Source organism: Pristiophorus japonicus, chromosome 5 (assembly GCF_044704955.1).
Source record: "Pristiophorus japonicus isolate sPriJap1 chromosome 5, sPriJap1.hap1, whole genome shotgun sequence".
NCBI lineage: Eukaryota > Metazoa > Chordata > Chondrichthyes > Pristiophoridae > Pristiophorus > Pristiophorus japonicus.
In genome coordinates this window covers 176,548,218-176,568,685 of record NC_091981.1, presented here as the reverse complement: position 1 = coordinate 176,568,685, position 20,468 = coordinate 176,548,218, and the positions used below count along the sequence as shown (strand labels likewise).

Below are 20,468 nucleotides of genomic sequence, written 5' to 3'. Positions count from 1 at the left end.
CCCATCCACCCCCTCCACACTGCGGCTATAGTGAATACCATCTACAAGATGCCCTGCAGCAACTCGCCAAGGCTTCTTCACGGCACCTCCCAAACCTGCGACCTCTACCACCTAGAAGGACAAGGGCAGCAGGCACATGGGAACATCACCACCTCCAAGTTCCCCTCCAAGTCACACACCATCCTGACTTGGAAATATTTTGTGGTTCCTTAATCGTCACTGGGTCAAAATCCTGGTACGCCCTCCATAACAGCTCTGTGGGAGTACCGTCACCACACGGACTACAGCGGTTCAAGAAGGTGGCTCAGCACCACCTTCTCAGGGGATGGACAATAAATGCTGGCCTTAACAGCAATGCCCACAACCCAGAAACGAATAAAAAAGGCTCAACTCTTGATCCTTCAAAGCCTTTTCATCATCTGCAAGAATCAAGTCAGAAGTTTTATGGAATACTCATCCTGAATGGTTGCAGCTGCAACAATACTCAAGAAGCTCAACATGATCCAGACCAGAGCAATCTGTTTGATTGCCGCTTCTTCCACAGGACTCAATATCTACCTTATTCGTACTACCTACAGGATGCACAGCAGTAACTTACCAAGCTTACTTTGGCAGCATCTACCTCCCTATGTCACCAAGAAGGACAAAAGCAGCAATGGCATGGGAACACCATCATCTCTATACTCCATTCTCAAGTCACACACCTTTCTTGTATGTAGTCACTGTTTCTTCATCAACTTTGGATCAAAATCCGAGAATTCCCCACCTTACATCATTGTGGGAGCGCCATCACCACAGCGGTTCAAAATGAAGGCCCGTGACCACCTTCTCAGGACAACTAGGGATGGGCAGTAAATGCAGTTTTGCCAACATCCCAAAAACAAATGTTTAAAATTCAGTCTAGTTGGATAGATTATTTTAGATGGATAGGGATAGCAAGACTAGAGACCATTAATATAAAATCCTTAGGCAATGAGTTAAGTTCGGTGCCAGGATGTATACATGCCAGTGCATCACTAGCAGGGGCTCTGTGCTCCTGTGCCATCACCTCGGGAGTCCACCAAGGAACTGTCTTTGGCCACTTCTTTCCCATTTTTGTATTGCCTCTTAGTTAGATCATCCACAGACATAGGATTAGCTTCCACAACTATGCTGATGACATCAACTCTACCTGTGCACCACCTCGCTTGACTCCTCTGCTGCCTCAATGCTATCCGGCTGCATATCTAGCCTTGGATGAGCCACAATTTCCTCCAACTAAATATTGAGAAGACTGATGCCAACATCCTCAACTTCCACCGGAAGCTACATAGCCTCGTCACTGACTCCATTCCTTTTCCCTGTCACTGTTTCGGGCTGAACCAGACTATTTGTAACCGCAGCATCCTCTTCCTCAACTCTACTATTCAAAATACAGATTGGGTGATCCTTTGCTAAACACCTCCATTCAGACCACAAACGTGACCTTGAGCTTCCGGCTGCTTGCCATTTTAATTCTTCATCCCACTTCCTCTCTGTCCTCAGCTCCTACACTGTTCTAATGAAGCTCAACGGAAGCTGAGGAACAGCATCTCATCTTTCGATTAGGCACTTTACAACCTTTCAGACTCAACGTTGAATTCAGATAATAACCATTGTTCCAATTTTTTCAGAAAGCAGGTACTGGTAATGATTATGCTGTTGTCATTTACAACTCCTCTAGACCCAATTTTTGTTTCTTTACTTGTCCCATTACCATCCCCTTTTGTCATTTAAGCACACCAGCCTTCCATCCTATCACAGACCGTCCCTTTTGTTCTTTCCTCCCCCCTCCCCTCCCCCTTTCCCTGCCTCTGTACTTGTTGTTGTAACCTTTACATCTCTAACCTGCCAGTTCTGACGAAAGATCAACGACCTGAAATGTTAACTCTGTTTAATAACATAAGAACATAAGAAATAGGAACAGGAGTATGGCCCCTCGAGCCTGCTCCGCCATTCAATAAGATCATGGCTGATCTGGTCATGGACTCAGCTCCACTTCCCTGCCTGCTCCCCATAACCCCTTATCCCCTTATCGTTTAAGAAACTGTCTATTTCTGTCTTAAATTTATTCAATGTCCCAGCTTCCACAGCTCTCTGAGACAGCAAATTTCACAGATTTACAACCCTCTGAGAGAAGAAATTTTTCCTCATCTCTGTTTTAAATGGGCGGCCCCTTATTCTAAGATCATGCCCCCTAGTTCTAGTCTCCCCCATCAGTGGAAATATCCTCTCTGCATCCACCTTGTCAAGCCCCCTCATAATCTTATACCTCTCATTCTTCTGAATTCCAATGAGTAGAGGCCCAACCTACTCAACCTTTCCTCATAAGTCAACCCCCTCATCCCCGGAATCAACCTTGTGAACCTTCTCTGAACTGCCTCCAAAGCAAATATATCCTTTCATAAATATGGAAACCAAAAACGGCACACAATATTCCAGGTGTGGCCTCACCAATACTTTATATAGCTGTAGCAAGACTTCCCTGCTTTTATGCTCCATCCCCTTTGCAATAAAGGTAAAAATACCATTGGCTTTCCTCATCAAACTGCTGTACCTGCATACTATCCTTTTGTGTTTCATGCACAATTACCCCCAGGACCCACTGTATTGCGACACGTTGCAATCTTTCTCCATTTAAATAATAACTTGCTCTTTGATTTTTCTGCCAAAGTGCATGACCTCACACTTTCCAAAATTATACTCTATCTGACAAATTTTTGCCCACTCACTTAGCCTGTCTATGTCCTTTTTCAGATTTTTTGTGTCCTCCTCCCATCTTTGTATCATCAGCAAACTTGGCTACGTTACACTCAGTCCCTTCTTCCAAGTCGTTAATATAGATAGTAAATAGTTGGGGTCCCAGCACTGATCCCTGTGGCACCCCACTAGTTACTGGTTGCCAACCAGAAAATGCACCATTTATCCCGACTCTCTGTTCTCTGTTAGTTAGTCAATCCTCTATCCATGCTAATATATTACCCCCAAACCCGTGAACTTTTATCTTGTGCAGTAACCTTTTATGTGGCACTTTGGCAAATGCCTTCTGGAAGTCCAAATACACCACATCCACTGGTTCCCCTTCATCCACCCTGTTCGTTACATCCTCAAAGAACTTCAGCAAATTTGTCAAACATGATTTTCCCTTCATAAATCCATGCTAACTCTGCCTGGCCGAATTTTGCTTATCCAAATGTCCTGCTACTGCTTCTTTAATAATGGACTCCAACATTTCCCCCACCACAGATGTTAAGCTAACTGGTCTATACTTTCCTGCTTTTTGTCTGCTTCCTTTTTTAAATAGGGGTGTTATATTTGCAGTTTTCCAATCTGCTGGGACTTCCCCAGAATCCAGGGAATTTTGGTAAATTACAACCAATGCATTCACAACCCCTGCCGTTACTTCTCTTAAGACCCTAGGATGCAAGCCATCAGGTCCAGAGGATTTATCTGCCTTTAGTCCCATTATCTTACTGAGTACCACCTCCTTAGTGATTGTGATTGTGTTAAGTTCCTCCCACCCTATAGCCCCTAGACTATCCACTGCCGGAATATTGTTAGTGTCCTCTACCGTAAAGACTGATACAAAATATTTATTCAGAGTTTCTGCCATCTCCATGTTCCCCCATTATTAATTCCCCAGTCTCGTCTTCTAAGGGACCAACATTTACTTTAGCCACCCTTTTCCTTTATATACACCTATAGAAACTCTTGCTATCTGTTTTTATATTTTGTGCTAGTTTACTTTCATAGTCTATCTTCCCTTTCTTAATCATTTTTTTAGTCATTCTTTGCTGGCTTTTAAAAGCTTCTCAGTCTTCTGTCCTTCCACTAGTTTTGGCCACTTTGTTTGCCCTTGTTTTTAATTGGATACTGTCCTTTATTTCTTTAGTTAGCCACTGATGGCTATCTTTTCTCTTACACCCTTTCCTCCTCACTGGAATATATTTTTCTTGAGAGTTGTGAAATATCTCCTTAACCCACATCTCTCTCCACAGATGCTGCCTGATCTGCTGAGTATTTCCAGTATTTTCTGCTTTTATTTGTACTATTCCAATGATTTGCTCCATCCTCCATAAACTTCAGCTCATCCAAAACTCTGCTTCCTATTATCCTAGCAAGTCCATCACACCTGACCTCACTGATCTATCTTAGCTCCTGGCTCCTCAATGCCTGAAATTTAAAATGTTCACGCTGTTTGAATCCCTCCCTGTGCTCACTCCCAATTTTTGTAATGTCCTCCAGTGCTCCAACCCCCCGCCCCCCCCACCAATCTGATTCTTTTGATACCCACATCTTGTGCCTTCTCTTCTCCCTTCTCCTCATCATTGGCCACTATGCCTACAACTGCCTAGACTCTCACTCCAGAATTCCCTCCCGAAACCTCCGCTTATTTCTCCTCCTTTAAGATCCTGCTGCTCAAATTATGAGTAATTTGAGACATGAAGTAAGTGTACCATGCTTGCGAAGAACAGGTGACTTTGGACCTATGGTTCCCAAAGCTTTCTGGGGTTTCTCTCAGTTCATGTCCTGGGTCTGTTGCAGACTAATTCATAGAGATTGATTGCTATGATTAGTCAACAACTCCATTATCGTTATATTATGCCACTACCTAAATCGTAGAAGGCAAACTAGATAAACCATTTTTCATCCAGCAATTCCTATGTCCCCTAAAACACACCTCTTTTACCAGGCTTTTGGTCACTATTCTTATTTTTTTTTTGATTACATCTGTGTGAAGCTTTGGGACATTTTTTGATGTTAAAGGTGCTATAAAAGTGCTGTATTCTTTTCTCAGAGTCATTGCACTCTGGAACAGATGAGCAAAATATGTAGTGGGTATGGATTTGCTGCAGTTCCTGAGAAAAAAGAGCATTTTCAATATAGATGGTTATGTTTTGCGGTCTTTTCGAACCTTCTTTCCTAGATTATCTTTGTGAGTATCTATCTATGCCTTGATATCTAAGTAGCCTTCTGATAACATACTTGGAAAATGAACAACTAACGCTATCTTATAACTAATCTTAGTTATTGGACTTATTGCCCATAAGATATCAATTCAGTTTTCAAAAGTGGCAATGCATCACATCTGATCTTATTTTAAGTTCCAAATTTCAAGCAAATTCATTTTAGAAAAGATGAAGAAGTGCATAAATAACAGTGATATAATATAGCAATAGTCTCAAAAATCCACTGGGACAAGATCCTGGCAGTTCTGATGCAATTGTGCCTGCTGCTGACTCCTAAAGTTCGCAGGGTCAAGGGGAGAGGCCTCTAGGAACAGGCCTTCCACAATTAGGGGCGCATCTGCTGTTTCCTCCTACCAAGCAGGCCAGCTGTGTGGGCCGCGACGAGATGTCTACCAGTGCACCTCGCCAATTACCCACCCCACTCCTCCCCAGAGAGTTTCTGAGCGTGTTCAGAGCAGTCACCTGTCGCATGTGGCCGCTTTAAAAACTTCATGAAAACAATATTCTTTTCTCCTCCTTTACCCCTCCCCCTGAAAGTTTAGACTAATTGAGATCAGGATTTTTTGGATTGGATTAGTTAAAGGCTATGACGATAGATTTGTGCATGGTAATATTGGAAAGAATGAGCTCAATGATCTTTTCCTATTCAGTGTTCTAAAATAGTGAGTGTGTATATGTTTAATAGAATTGCGTGGAAGGCTCACTGTGAAATGCTTTCCTAATGTGATCATTCCTGTTAAAATGACAATTAAAATAAAGTAAGTTTACGGATACCAATTGAAGTAAAATCTTATAAAGGAGTTGCCTAAGTACATATTTCCCTTAAACCAAATGTCAATCAAGTAATCAAAGTGTTGTAGGACTTGCTAACAATCCTGCTGGGAATGTTATGGCTGCAATCTAACCTGTTAATATAAACCCACTTTTTTCATCAGAGTATTTGAATATAGAATCATGCCTAAGAATATATTCCCTTTAATAGTGAAGAGGTGTGCACTTTATCACTTAGCACTCAGAGCAGAAGTTTACTGTTATGCTAATTAAAGTCTCAAAATGCAATAATGAGCGTATTTGGTGGATGTTTATTATAGCACATATTTAGGCTGTATCTTACTTCTAGGATAACACTCCCTTGGTATATTTGTGATCTTTCCAGTCATTTAATTTCAACAAGGGAAAACATTATTTTAGGATTCTAAATGCAATAATAATTTTTATAAATGAAAATTACTTTTTACACTTTTCTTTGTAACATTGCCTTACAGGGCTTTCTTAATTATAATTGCAAATATGCTCTCAGTGTTATTAGACATCAGCAGATTTAGCTAGTGAGTAATGAGCTACAGACTAAGTTTGACTCTCTCATCCCCCCTCCTGCGGGCTGTATTGAATTTGCAGTGAAGGGCACATTAGTTGGCATCTGTGCTCTTAGGTGAGAGAAGGAAAGTTAATGAGAGTGTACACTCTTGATCACCAACCAGCAACGCCTGCTGGAAGTGCTAGTGTAGGGTTATTGGGTGCGGACGGCAATTATGATGCCTGCTACAGTCTGTTGATACTCAATGTCAAAGCTCAATTATGAATACTGGCTATTGGATGAAGTACCAGAAATAGCCAATTACCATGAAGTCATATCTGACTTTAACACAGAAAAATTTTCCAGGGCACTTCAGAGGTCAGGAAAAGACATGAACACTGAACCAAAAAAAGAGATACGGAGGCAGTGATTAAAAGCTCATTATGGAGGTGGGTTTATAGGAGGAGAGTGAGACGGAGCAGCAGAGGGATTTAAGGAGAGTATACCAGAGCCTAGGCAGCTGAAGGCATCGCTACCAATGGTGTGAAGGGAAAGGGGGATGCACAAGAGGTTGGAGAAAGAGAATCAGATTTCATGGGGATATAGGGCTGGAGGAGGCTGCAAAGATAGGGAAGGGACAAGGCCACGGAGGGATTTAAACAAAACAGCAATAACTTCTATTTATATAGCGCCTTTAACATGGTAAAACTTCCCAAGGCGCTTCACAGGAGTGTTATCGAGCAAAATTTGTACTGAATTTGTAAGGAGATATTAGATCAGACTTGGTCAAAGAGATAGGTTTTAAGGAGAGCCTTAATGGAGGAAAAAGAGGTAGAGAGGCGAAGAGGTTTACGGAGGGAATTTATAATCCGGCACGGCTGCCAGTGGTGGAGCGATTAAAATCGGGGATGCACAAGAGGCGAGAATTAGAGGAGCACAGATATCTCAGAGGGTTGAAGGGCTAGAGGATGTTACAGAGATAGGGAGGGACAAGGCCATGGAGGGATTTGAAAACGAGGGGAATTTTAATATCGAGGTGTGGCTTAATCGGGAGCCAATGTAGGTCAGCGAGCACAGAGATGAAGGGTGAACAGGACTTGGTGCAAGATAGGACATGGGCAGAAGAGTTTAGGATGACCTTACGGAGCGTGGAAGCTGGCACGGAGTCAGTTAGAATAGTCAAGTCTAGATGTAGCAAAGGCATGGATGAAGGTTTCAGCAGCAAATTAACTGAGGCAGGGGCCGAGTTGGGCGATGTTGTAGAGGTGTAAATAGGCAGTCTTAGCAATGGCACGGATATGTGGTCGGAAGCTCATATTGGGGTCAAATACGCCACCAAGGTTGCGAACATTGTGGTTCAGCCTCAGACGTTGGCCAGGAGAGGGATGGCTAGGGAATGGAGTTTGTGGCGGGTACCAAAGACCGTTGCTTCGGTCGTCTCAATATTTAGTTGGAGGAAATTTCTGCTCATCCGGTACAGGATTTCGGGAAGCAGTCTGACAATTTAGTGACAGTGAAGGGTTCAAGCGAGGTGGTGGTGAGTTAGAGCTGGACATGTGGAAACTGATGCTGAGTTTTCAGATGATGTCGCCGGGGGTAGCATGTAGATGAGAAATAGGAGGGGGCCAAGGATAGATCCTTGGAGGATACCAGAGGTAACGGTGCGGGAGGAAGATAGATAAGAATGGAACCAGGCGAGTGCAGTCTCACCCAGCTCGACAACGGTGGTGAGGCGTTGGAGGAGGATGGTGTGATCACAGATAGGTCGAGAAGGACGAAGAGGATAGTTTACCACTGTCACGTTGCAGGCAGGGCCAGCATTTATTGCCCATTCCTATTTACCCTCAAGACGGTGGTGGTGAACTGCCTGTTTGAACTGCTGCAGTCTGTGTGGTGAAGGTACTCCCATAATGCTGTTAGGGAGGGAGATCCATGATTTTGACAATGAAGGATCGGTTATATATTTCCATCGCGTGTGTAACTTGGTGGGTAACTTGCAGGTGGTGGTGTTCCCATGCACCTGCTGCCCCTATCCTCCTTGGTGGTAGAAATCACGAGGTTTGGGAGGTGCATTGACTTGTGGCTTGTAAATGATGGAATGGCTTTGGGGAGTCAGGAGGTGACTCACTCACCGCAGAATACCTGCTCTTGTAACCGCAGTATTTATGTGCTTATGTGCCTGGTCCAGTTAAGTTTCTGGTCAATGTTGACAACCATGATGTTGATGGTGGGGAATGTCAGTGGGATTCCTGTTTTGAACCTGATTGGAGTTCTGGGAAAGATGGGCACGGATTCTGGAGGCGACAGCATGTACAAGGACTTTGGAGAGGAAAGGGAGGTTAGAGATCAGGTGATAGTTTGCAAAGACGGAGGGGGAAAGTGTTGTATTTTTGAGAGAGGTGATGACGGTAGATTTGAAGGTTAAATTTGGGGCGTTGGGAAATTGGGAGTCAATTAGGTCAGAAAGGGCAGTGGAGATTACAAGCACGATAGGATACTGGTAGAGAGTTTTGGATGAGCTGAAGTTTACCTTCCTTTGTAACTGATAGAGGTGTGTGGAACCAATGGCTATAATGCATCATCAAGCAAAATTGGTGCACCTCTATTTCTTTCCTTAAATTGAAGTCTGTTTGATGAGCAGAACAAGAAATACAAGATAACAATGATGATCGTCTAGATGCTCTCAAAATGTATCACTTAAACACTTCTCTGCATTAAATTACATCTGCCATGTGTCTGCCCATTTCTTCAGTCTGTCCAAGTTCTCAAGGAGTCTGTTACTATCTTCATTATTTACTACATTTCCAAGTTTCATGTCATCAGCAAACTTTGCAGGACAGCCAGCATCTGTGGATGTTCCCTTCTTCAGAACTGAAAAATAAGAGACAACTAAAGTATATTAATTAAATCAGAAAATGCAGGAGGGGAATAGAGAAGCACGACAAACACAAAGAGGAGGTAAAGTGGAATGATTGTTGGATGCTTTATCTGATCATCTCAGTAAAGTAATGCAAAAAAGCATTAAAGAAATAAAATACATTAAAGAAACAAAGGGTGTGAATTGTTAAGGCAGTGAAATAGCCTAAGGAATATGGGAGAAATGGAAAACATAGAAAACCCTCTTAATGGGCCCAAGTTTCGGCCTCAGTTGCTCCTGATTTTTTGGAGCAACTGGTGTAGAACGGAGTGTCTTAGAAATTCAAATTCTCACATTTAGTTTGCTCCAGTTCTAGTCAGTTAGAACAGTTTCACTTTGGATCAGAATTTTTTTTTCCAAAAGGGGGCGTGTCTGGTCACTTACGCCTGTTTTCAAAGTTTCGGCAGTGAAAACTTACTCCAAACTAACTTAGAATGGAGTAAGTGAAGATTTTTGTACACTCGAAAAAACCTTGTCTACACTTTAGAAAATCAGGCGTAGGTTACAAATCAGGCGTAGGGAATGGTGGGGGGGGGGTTTAAAGGGAAGTTTACAAACATTAAACACTTCAGTTTTACAAATAAAGAGCCATCATCAATAATAAATGATAAAAACATCAATAAATCAATCAAAAAAAATTAATAAATATATATTTTTTAAACTCAATAAATAAAACATTTTCTACTTACCGACTGCAGCACCGGGAGCCCTCCAACAGCGTGCTGGGATGCCCCCCCCCCCCCCCAGTGTGTCTCTGTCAGTGTCTCTCACTCTCTGTCTGTCAGTGTCTGTATTTCTGACAGCGAGGGGAGGGGGAGAAGGGGGGTAGAGGGAGGGGAGGGGGAGAAGGGGGGTAGAGGGAGGGGGGGTGAGGAGAGGGAGGGGGGGGGAGGAGGAGAAGGGGAAGGTGGGGGAGGAGAAGGGGGGGAGGAGAAGGAGAAGGGGGGGAGGGGGAGGGGAAGGGGAGTAGGAGGAGGAGAGTAGGAGGAGAAGGGGAAGGGGAGTAGGAGGGGAAGGGGGGAGGAGAAGAAGGGGAAGGGGGGGGAGGAGGAGGAGGGAGGAGGAGGGGAGTAGGAGGAGGGGAAGGGGGGAGGAGAAGGGAAGGGGGGGAGGGGGAGGGGGAAGGGGAGTAGGAGAAGGAGAAGTGGAAGAGAAGGGGGGGAGGAGGGGAAGGGGGGTGGAGGAAGGGAAGGGGTGGAGGAAGGGAAGGGGTGGAGGAGGGGAAGGGGAAGGGAAGGGGGGAGGAGGAGGAGGAGGAGAAGGGGAAGGGGAAAAGGAGAAGGGGGGAGGAGGGGAGGAGAAGGGGAAGGGGAAGGGGGGGAGTAGGAGGGGAAGGGGGGAGGAGGAGGGGGAGAAGGGGAAGGGGGGAAGGAGAAGGGGAAGGGGGGGAGGAGAAGGGGGGAGGAGAAGGGGAAAGGAGAGGGGAAGGGGAAAGGAGAGGGGGAGGGGAGAGGAGAAGTGGAAAGAGGGGGGAAAGGGAAGGAAAGGAAAGGAGGGGGTCGGGGAAAGGAAAGGAGAAGGGGAAAGGAAGGGAGAAGGGGGGGAAAGGAGAAGGGGGTGGGAAAGGAGAAGGGGGTGGGAAAGGAGAAGATGGGGGGGGAAGGAGAAGGGGAAGGGAGGCTGAACGGGCCGGGCCTAAGACTTCGGGCAGGGCCCGTCCCCAGCACCAGATTTACAAGTAGGTGGTGTTGGGTCGGGTCGGGTCCGGGGTCGGGAGCGCGCGTCGGGTCAGGGGGAGCACGGGTCGGGAGTGCGGAGGGAGGTCGGGTCGGGTCGGGTCTGGTCCGGGGGCGGGGGGGGGAGCGGTCGGGAGCACGGGTCGGGTTGGGTGGGGAGGAGGGAGGTTGGGTTGGTTCGGGTGGGGAGGGAGGGAGCGCGGTTCGGGTCGGGGGGGAGGGGGGGGGCATAGGGAGGTCGGGTCGGGTCGGGGGTGGGGGGAGGGAGGTCAGGTTGGGTCGGGTCGGTTCGGGTCGGTTCGTGTCTGAAATGGCTGAGACTTAAACAATTATTTTGCTTCCGTCTTCACAGTGGAAGACACGAAAACCATGCCAAAAATTGCTGGTCATAGGAATGTGGGAAGGGAGGACCTTGGGATGATCACTATCACTAGGGAGGTAGTGCTGGACAGACTAATGGGACTGAAGTTAGACAAGTCCCCTGGTCCTGATGAAATGCATCCCAGGGTATTAAAAGAGATGGCGGAAGTTATAGCAGATGCATTTGTTATAATCTACCAAAATTCTCTGGACTCTGGGGAGGTACCAGCGGATTGGAGAGCAGCTAATGTAACGCCTCTGTTTAAAAAAGGGGGCAGGCAAAAGGCAGGTAACTATAGGCCGGTTAGTTTAACATCTGTAGTGGAGAAAATGCTTGAAACTATCATTAAGGAAGAAATAGCGGGACATCTGGATAGGAATAGTGCAATCAAGCAGATGCAGCATGGATTCATGAAAGGGAAATCATGTTTAACTAACTTACTGGAATTCTTTGAGGATATAACGAGCATGGTGGATAGAGGTGTACCGATGGATGTGGTGTATTTAGATTTCCAAAAGGCATTTGATAAGGTACCACACAAAAGGTTACTGCAGAAGATAAAGGAAATGTATTAGCATGGATAGAGAATTGGCTGGCGAACAGAAAGCAGAGAGTCGGGATAAATGGGTCCTTTTCCGGTTGGAAATCAGTGGTTAGTGGTGTGCCACAGGGATCAGTGCTGGGACCACAACTGTCTACAATATACATAGATGACCTAGAGGAGGGGACAGAGTGTAGTGCAACAAAATTTGCAGATGACACTAAGATTAGTGGGAAAGCGGGTTGTGTAGAGGACTCAGAGAGACTGCAAGGAGATTTGGATAGGTTAAGCGAATGGGCTAAAGTTTGGCAGATGGAATACAATGTCGGAAAGTGTGAGGTCATCCACCTTGGGGAGAAAAAACAGTAAAAGGGAATATTATTTGAATGGGGAGAAATTACAACATGCTGTGGTGCAGAGGGATCTGGGGGTCCTTGTGCATGAATCCCAAAAGGTTAGTTTGCAGGTGCAGCAGGTGATCAGGAAGGCGAATGGAATGTTGGCCTACATTGCGAGAGGGATGGAGTACAAAAGCAGGGAGGTGTTGCTGCAACTGTATAAGGTATTGGTAAGGCCGCACCTGGAGTACTGTGTGCAGTTTTGGTCACCTTACTTAAGGAAGGATATACTAGCCTTGGAGGGGGTACAGAGACGATTCACTAGGCTGATTCCGGAGATGAGGGGGTTACCTTATGATGATAGATTGAGTAGACTGGGTCTTTACTCGTTGGAGTTCAGAAGGATGAGGGGTGATCTTATAGAAACATTTAAAATCATGAAAGGGATAGACAAGATAGAGGCAGAGAGGTTGTTTCCATTGGTGGGGGAGACTAGAACTAGGGGGCACGCCTCAAAATACGGAGGAGCCAATTTAAAACCGAGTTGAGAAAGAATTTCTTCTCCCAGAGGTTTGTGAATCTGTGGAATTCTCTGCCCAAGGAAGCAGTTGAGGCTGGCTCATTGAATGTTTTCAAGTCAAAGATAGATAGATTTTTAACCAATAAGGGAATTAAGGGTTACGGGGAGAGGGCGGGTAAGTGGAGCTGAGTCCACGACCAGATCAGCCATGATCTTATTGAATGGCGGAGCAGGCTCGAGGGGCTAGATGGCCGACTCCTGTTCCTAATTCTTATGTTCTTATGTGTCGGGGGTGGGGGGTGGGGGGGGGTGGCCAGGAGCGCGGGTCGGGTCAGGGGGTTGGTGGGTGGGAGGGAGGTCGGTTCGGTTTGGGGGGGAAGGGAGGGAGGGAGAGGGAGGTCAGGTCGGGTGGGGGGCGGGGAGCGGGGAGCGCGGGTTGGGTCCGGTCCGGGGGCGGGGGGAGCACGGGTCGTATCCGGTCCGGGGGTGGGGGGCGAAGCGGGAGTCGAGTCGGGTCAGGAGGACAGGAGGAAGCAGGAGCTGGGCGTGGGAGGCAGCATTATGCACGCAGCCCCAGTGAGGCCATTCGGCCAGGGCTAGGGACTGCATGCTTCGGGCCCCTCCCACTGTAGCGCGCATGTGCAGAGGTCCCGGCACTGTTTTCAGTGCAGGGACCTAGCTCCGCCCCCCTACAGTTCGTGCTGCGCTGTGCCCGGGCGGACCAGCAGGGAGACGGAAAATCTGTAAGTTTTTTTTAGGCGCACTTTGTGGCGCGAAAAACAGGCGTTCAGGTCGGGGCTGCGCCGTTTTAGGCGCGGCCCGAAACTTGGGCCCAATGTTTCCACTCATCTTTCTCACTCTGTCCAGTCTCTATCCATCTACATCTGTGACTACTCTGATGCCAGCTACCACTTTAAAGATATTCTAGATTTTCCTTTTCCCCATGTTGATCTCTTCTGTATGGATGTACAGTCCCTTTACACCTCTATCCCCCATCAGGATGGTTGGCAGGCCCTTGGCTTCTTCCATGAACAGCAGCCCGTCCATCACCACCCTTGCTCCATTGGCTGAACTTGTTCTCAAATTTCCTGGAGTCAAACTCATTTAGTATACAAGATAAACTCTATATTTAAATTAAGCCTACAGCTGGGAGTTTGCTGAAGGGGAGGAAATAGTCTGTTTTCATCAGTTTTTAAAGGTTTTTATGTTAGAATTTAAACTAAATAGCCAGATGCGAGGACAAAATTACTTTTCAACATTTCCAAAGGCTGCAACGACTTTGAAATAATTTTTCAGCCTTTGGGCAAGTGCTGGAGAGATACTGCACTCGAGCCCCCTATTGAATCGCTTGGCAAGTGGAGATGTTAAGTAAAGACAGTGCCCTGTTTGGCACTCAATGGCACCCACTTCAGAGGACAGCATGTCTGACACTGGATGGAGGCCAATATCAACACTATGCTCATTACCCAAGAACTTGGGAACAGATGCATAAGCTGGCAGCATACCTTAAGGAAGCTGCCACAGTAAGTTTACCCAACAGTGCTATTTATCAAGTTTATAGTCTAAGTGTGCATGCCACAAAGTGTTGCCTGATAACCTGTTTTACATTTACTGCCAGGCCACGGCTGAGCCCTCACAAAATTGTAAAGCTCATTCAGTCGTAACTTCCTCCAGCTAAACATTGGGAAGGCTGGAGCCATCAACTTTAGCCCGTGCCACAAACTTTATATTCCTCACCAACTCCATGCTTCCCTGGTCACTGTCTCAGGTTGAACCAGATTGTTCACAACCACAGCATCCTGCTTGATTCCAGTTGAACTTCGAACCCTATATCCTCTCCATCACCACAAAGAACGTCTACTAAAACCTCCATAACATCACCTGCCTCGACCCAACGTTAGCCCATCTGCTATTGAAACCCTCATCCATGCTTTTATCATTTCCAGACTCGACAATTCCAATGCTCTCCCCCTCCTCCACCTTCCATAAACTTCAGCTCATTGAAAACTGCTGCCCACATCCTCTCCTGTGCCAAGTCCTGCTTGTCCTTGTTGATTTACACTGGCTCCAATTTCCATAATGCTTCAAACTTAAAGTCCCTGTATGTTTTTAAAGACTTTTGTGGCTTCAGCCTTTATTATCTCTGTATCCTCCTCCACCCTAAAACATCCTTCCCTCTCCCCACCACCTCGAACACTCTGCTCTGAGTCCAGACTCTAATAATACTGTCTGGCATTATGTCCCTAAACTCCTCCAGCACCTCCCTCTCCTCCTTTAAAATTGTCCTTAAAACCCACCTCTGGCCAAGCTTTAGATCACTTCTCTTAATGTCGCCTTCTTTGACTTGGCATTGGTTTTCCTTGTACCTCTGTGAAGCACCTTGGGAAATGTTATTGCATAAATGCAAGTACAGTAGTTGTTAGCTTATATAGAATATAATTGAATAGAACTTTCCAGTCAGTACTTGTGGCTGCAAATGTCTTTGGCCAAGTCAGCCTTGCCTCTTGCACTCACGTGCTGGGCTATGCTGCAGTTGAGCATGGAGATGTACATGGAGCCTTCACATCTCCTTAGTTACTGATTGTCCACCATGATTTTCAACTGGATGTGGTATGACTGTATAGATTTGCTCCCATCCACTCTTGTGGGACTACTTAGGTGTATGGCATGCCTTTGTTGTAGGATCTCTAGGTTGGTGCCTCATTCTGATTTATGCCTGGCGTACAATTCTGCACCAGGGTTGGTCTGCTAGCTTGATATAATGGAAGAGTGAGAAAAGTCTTAAACGACGAGATTACAGAGTGTGGTGGTATATAATTATGCTGCTGCTCATGCCCCCCCCCAGTGCATCATAGATGTTTAAGCTTTGGGCTGTTAAATCTGCCTTTAGTTTATCTCACTTAACACAGTGCCACACATTATAAAAGGTGCCCTTATTGTGAGACAAAACCATGTTCTTATAAGGATTATGCAGTGGTCACTCCTGCCATTGCTTGTATACGGACATCTCTGCAAGAGGTAAGTTGGCGAGGAGGAGGTTAAGTAAAGATGACAGGTTCTCTTCCCTGAAGGACATGAGTGAACCAGTTGTTTTTAATGACTATCCAGCAGCTTTGATGGTTATTTATCAGATTTATTGAATTCAGTTTGATAACTTGCCCTGGTGAGATTTGAAGCTACAACCTCTGGATTGCTAGTTAAATGAGACTGCTGCTTTATTCATCCTCTGGGACTCTTGGTGTTGGTAAACAACAGCAGCAAACTCAGCTGTGTATATTATAATTACTAGCTTCATTACAGCTTGAGCAGGCTTAGACAGTTGATAATATGTAATCAGAGGAAATGGTGTATAACAACCTTAAAGCCTGAATTCACAACAAATTGTTCTTTTATGAAATTTATTTTACACAGTATTTAGAATACAATTTGTGTTTATATAGCATCTTTAATGCAGAAAAATGTCCCAAAGCAGAGGTGTAATAGGGAAAAAATGGACACCAAGCCAAAGACGGGGTAACCGGTCAAAGCAGTGGGTATCATGGAGGGTCTTAAGTACTTAAGTTGAATTGTTCAAATCAAGAGAGAATCGGCTTGGAACTTTCAAGGTTTAATGTAGTGATCTTCTGCCACTTTCCATAGATGAGAGTAAGATTATGTGGATAAATCCAGTATTTAAAGTAATTTACAAAAAAGTGTTTCGGTTTGTTATCTTGGGTACATTACTGAAAGCTTACTGAGTGATATCTCCATCATATACTGAGATACTCTCCATCGCAGAGTATTGGGACTACTGTATGAGAGTAACATTGAAGCCAAAAAATGTAAAGTAAGAAGGGTAGAAAAGATTCAAAAATGTAACAGTAGTGTATAATGAATGTAGACCCCTTGACATTGAATAAGACCCACACTGAAAAGCGAGCTGAGTGTTTATCTGGGCTTTGGCATTTTAGGTACAAATAGTATTTGGGTACCTGCACACAAGCTTTTTTCTTGGACCCGCACTGTTTAAAACGACACCATGAGATCTCAATGTTCTAAACCATGACCACCTATAATAAAATAGTTTAAAAATTATTTCTTAAGGAAACAAATATTTTCATCACTGTAAAAGTTATTTCTGCTTTTGTGGTGTTTTGGCGACAGCAATATACAGTTCAGTTTGCATTGTGACCAATGTATAATTTGACCATATATTTCAAGTACATACTTGAGATTTAAATCCGTTAACTCGATCAGATCCTATCTTGAAATTGTTACAAATTGATAAACTCAAGTTGTTTACATAGAACTAAACAAATACATTTTACTACATATTTAATTTCACAAAATACTGGTAAACTTCTCGTTTTTTCAGCTGTGCCCACCCTATGTATTAGAGCATAGGATTAAATGGTTATCTGGAAGAATCCCAGCCTTCAATGATCAGTTCTATTTGTGACCCAGACTGGCTGATCAATCTTTAACAGGTTTCTGGCTTATTGCAGAACCACGTGGTTCAGGTATCTGATTACAGTGTGCCACAGACAGTTGGCTCAGTTCCATTCTCTGATCCCCAAGTATGCCATCTTGCATATGCTTCAACTCCATTGAGATCACTTAACTCCCCCACCCAAGAGGACAGTCACTACTTGGTAGTTGGACAATAGAGCAGTGTGGACTGCAACACTCGGTACACGGCAGATACCAGGAGCTCCTGAACAGCACGGGGTGACCTACACAACTGATCTAAAACCGTGAGTGCAGGGCACCATCCTTCTGACCTATGAGAGCATGGTGCCAGTCATTCTGGAAATAGTAGCTTCACCAGTTCAAGGTGCAAAGCTTAATCAGCAGCTATTTGCCTCTCAAACCAATTATGGAAGGTACTGACCCGTGCATATGTCCACATTCTCATACTTGACCTCCAGGTTATTCCTTCCAGTACCAGTCTTCTCAAGTCTCAACATTTCCTTATCAGCTGCATGATGGAGAACTGCCTTCAGCATGGTGGAAATGCCTATGCAAAGCAGTTCATGGTGTGTCAACCACTCTAGATGTTTAAGTCCAATGTCTTGTGCAAGCCTAGCGTATTATTGGAGAAAGCGGGTAGAGTGCTCTAGAGCCCCAGGTGAGTTCACAAACAACATAGCTGTAAAAAAAAAGCACCACAATACATTGGGGAAAAACACTTCTAAATACATCTGATACGCTGCCTTTACAGGAAAACGGACCATTCTACATTACACTACATTCTGTAAAGCAAACGGTTAATCCTTGAATTCTGCAAATATGAACCTCAGACAAAGAGCAAATGTATCTTGATATTCCTTGTTGAGAATGACATCTGCTTGGCATTTGAATTAGACCTGTCAAAGTTGTAAAGTGATGGACCAATTAAGGTGCTTTGGATCTTGCAAATAAGGTAACAAACAAGGACCTTGGTCATGACCTGGATACTATCTATTTGGAGTACTCTGCTTTATTAAGCAAACTGGTATCTGGAAATCAGAATCCGACACAGCAATGTCTCTCAGTTATCTAGAAGGCTTAAAAGTCAGAAGTGTAATGGAATACTCATCATTCATTTTGATGGATGCTGCCGCAAAAATACTCAATCATCCAGGATTAATAATTCCACCTGATCAGTGCCCCTGCCATTAGACTCAATCTCCACCATTTCCATCACTGGAACTCTATGGGCCACACTGTAGCAATTCACCAAGCTTACTCCAACAGCATCCTAGCATTGCAACCTTTACTAAAGAAGCAGCAAGATCATATGAACACCAACACCTCCACGTACCCTCCAAGTGACACACTATCTTGGCATTGATATAATGCATCATTCCTTGTCACTATTGTGGAAACACAATCAATCATCACATGGTCTGCAGCGGTTCGAGGAAACTGCCTAACTTCACCATCTCTACAACTAGGAAGCAAAAAGAAATGTGGCCCACATCTTGAAAAATATATAAGAAAGCATATCCTACATTTCTCAAGAGCAGAATCCACACAATTGCTTTCAGATTATTTCATGGGCTTCCAGCAAGTATATTGCAACAGCATGAAGAACCACATTAAAAACCAGACAGCAACAAGGATTCTCAATTTTCAAACTCACTAGGGTCCCTTCCTTGTGCATAGAAATCACATGCATTGTGGCATTCTGCGCCTCAAGCAGTATGCTGTTCACCAGTCTTCGAACAGCCACTCCAAGATAAGTCAGTGGCATCTCACACTCTTCTCCAAGAACATTGCTGTTCCCCCTCCTTTCACTTGAACTGTATATGTGCAAACTCAGTGCTGCACAATTAACTAGAAGATACATTATGGAATCTACTTCCATCAAACTTCATCATTACGGCTCTCTATCTTTGTTGTAGCCTATTGCATCAAACATCAAGTCAGTATATTGCTTTCCCCAGACAATGAGGAGCCCTCAGATTTAACAGTCATTGGTACTAACTCAGAAAAACTCTTTTGATCACACTTGGCAATGGACTTTAGCCAACAAAAAAGATTGAGTGTAATTTTCTTGTAATTGCATGCCCTTATGGATGAATGCAAAGCACTGATCCTGCTTCATCCCCCTAAGGCAGTGAATGCTGGAGATTGGAAATAACACAGAAAATGCAACATCTCAAAAAATTAGATTGTTTTAGTTAACCCTTCATCAACAAAAACCATAAAGATGGTAAAGAAAGTTTGATATTTGATCTTCCTCCACTCCACAGTTCCTGATCTTAAATGTATTGTTGTGGGGAGGGGGCATGAAGAGAAGCAGATAAGGATAGCATTACCCAGCTCATACTTGAGAGATACTACTGAAGAGCTGGGAACAGATTACCTTGTTTGTCCTCTGAATTACATCTAGTATGTAACAATTTTTGTACTTCCAAAGGCAAATATAGAGAGGCAAATATTCTGAATCATTGAATATTTATAACAAAATAAATGTTTATGCAGAAACGGCATGAGGGGGACACTGAGCAATTTAAGAGTCAAGTTTTTAACTTGTCTGTTTTTATCCACAGTGAGTAACTTTCAACATGTTCAGCTGCTGGGAAACACTGGAAAATCCAAACAGTTCTCCTACAACATGAGACCACGTACTTCGGCAAAGACATATAAAGCTAGGCCAAAAGAATAAGGCCATGTTGCAGGACTGGAAACATCGGATATATTGTGGGAATGTGCCCAACTCAGCCCCTTGAATTGTAGTGGCTCCCTGTACAATTCAGAAAAAAATTCAAAGCTGTGTCTGTGCTTTACACAGCAATTTACTGATTTAAAGAGCATATTTTGACAAACATTCTTAGAGATGCCACATCTAGATTATAACTTACAGATTAAATTATACCAAAGAATTGTGTAAATTGCTTTGCTATTGCATCTCCTGACCTAAATCACAGAAGTTACACAACTGGAAGCAGCCATTCGACCCATCATGCCTATGTCAGCTCTCTAAAAGAGCTACCCATTTATTTCCATTAGCCTGCCTATTTCCCATACGGTTTAAAAAATATTTATCCACCTCTTTTAAACACTATTATGGATTCTGGGATGGCATTGCATATCCTAAGAACCCTCTAAAAATCAAAAGTCTTCTTATCTGTCCATTCATTTTGACGATTTCAAATTTATGCCCTTTAGTTATTGATTCACTGACCAGTAGAAATAGTTTTCCTTATTTACCTTATCAAAACCTTTCATAATTTTGAACACCTCTATCTGATCTCTTCTAATCTAATGAAAAGAGCCAGTTTTTCTAGTCACATAATAAAGCCTTTCAACCCCAATATCATCATAGTACATCCTATCTATGCCCTCTCCACGACCTCAACATCC

At 44.2% G+C, this 20,468-nt stretch overlaps 1 protein-coding gene across 2 annotated transcripts in view; it reads left to right on the top strand.

The window, feature by feature from the left end:
- Positions 1-20,254, top strand: part of invs (inversin) — a 367,882-nt gene extending 347,628 nt beyond the window's left edge. For both annotated transcript variants that reach the window (XM_070881116.1, XM_070881115.1), the window contains one exon: positions 19,655-20,254. In XM_070881116.1, coding sequence (XP_070737217.1) covers positions 19,655-19,770 — 116 coding nt within the window. In that variant the 3' untranslated portion in view covers positions 19,771-20,254. The remainder of the gene's footprint in view (positions 1-19,654) is intronic.
- The last annotated feature ends 214 nt before the right edge of the window (positions 20,255-20,468 follow it).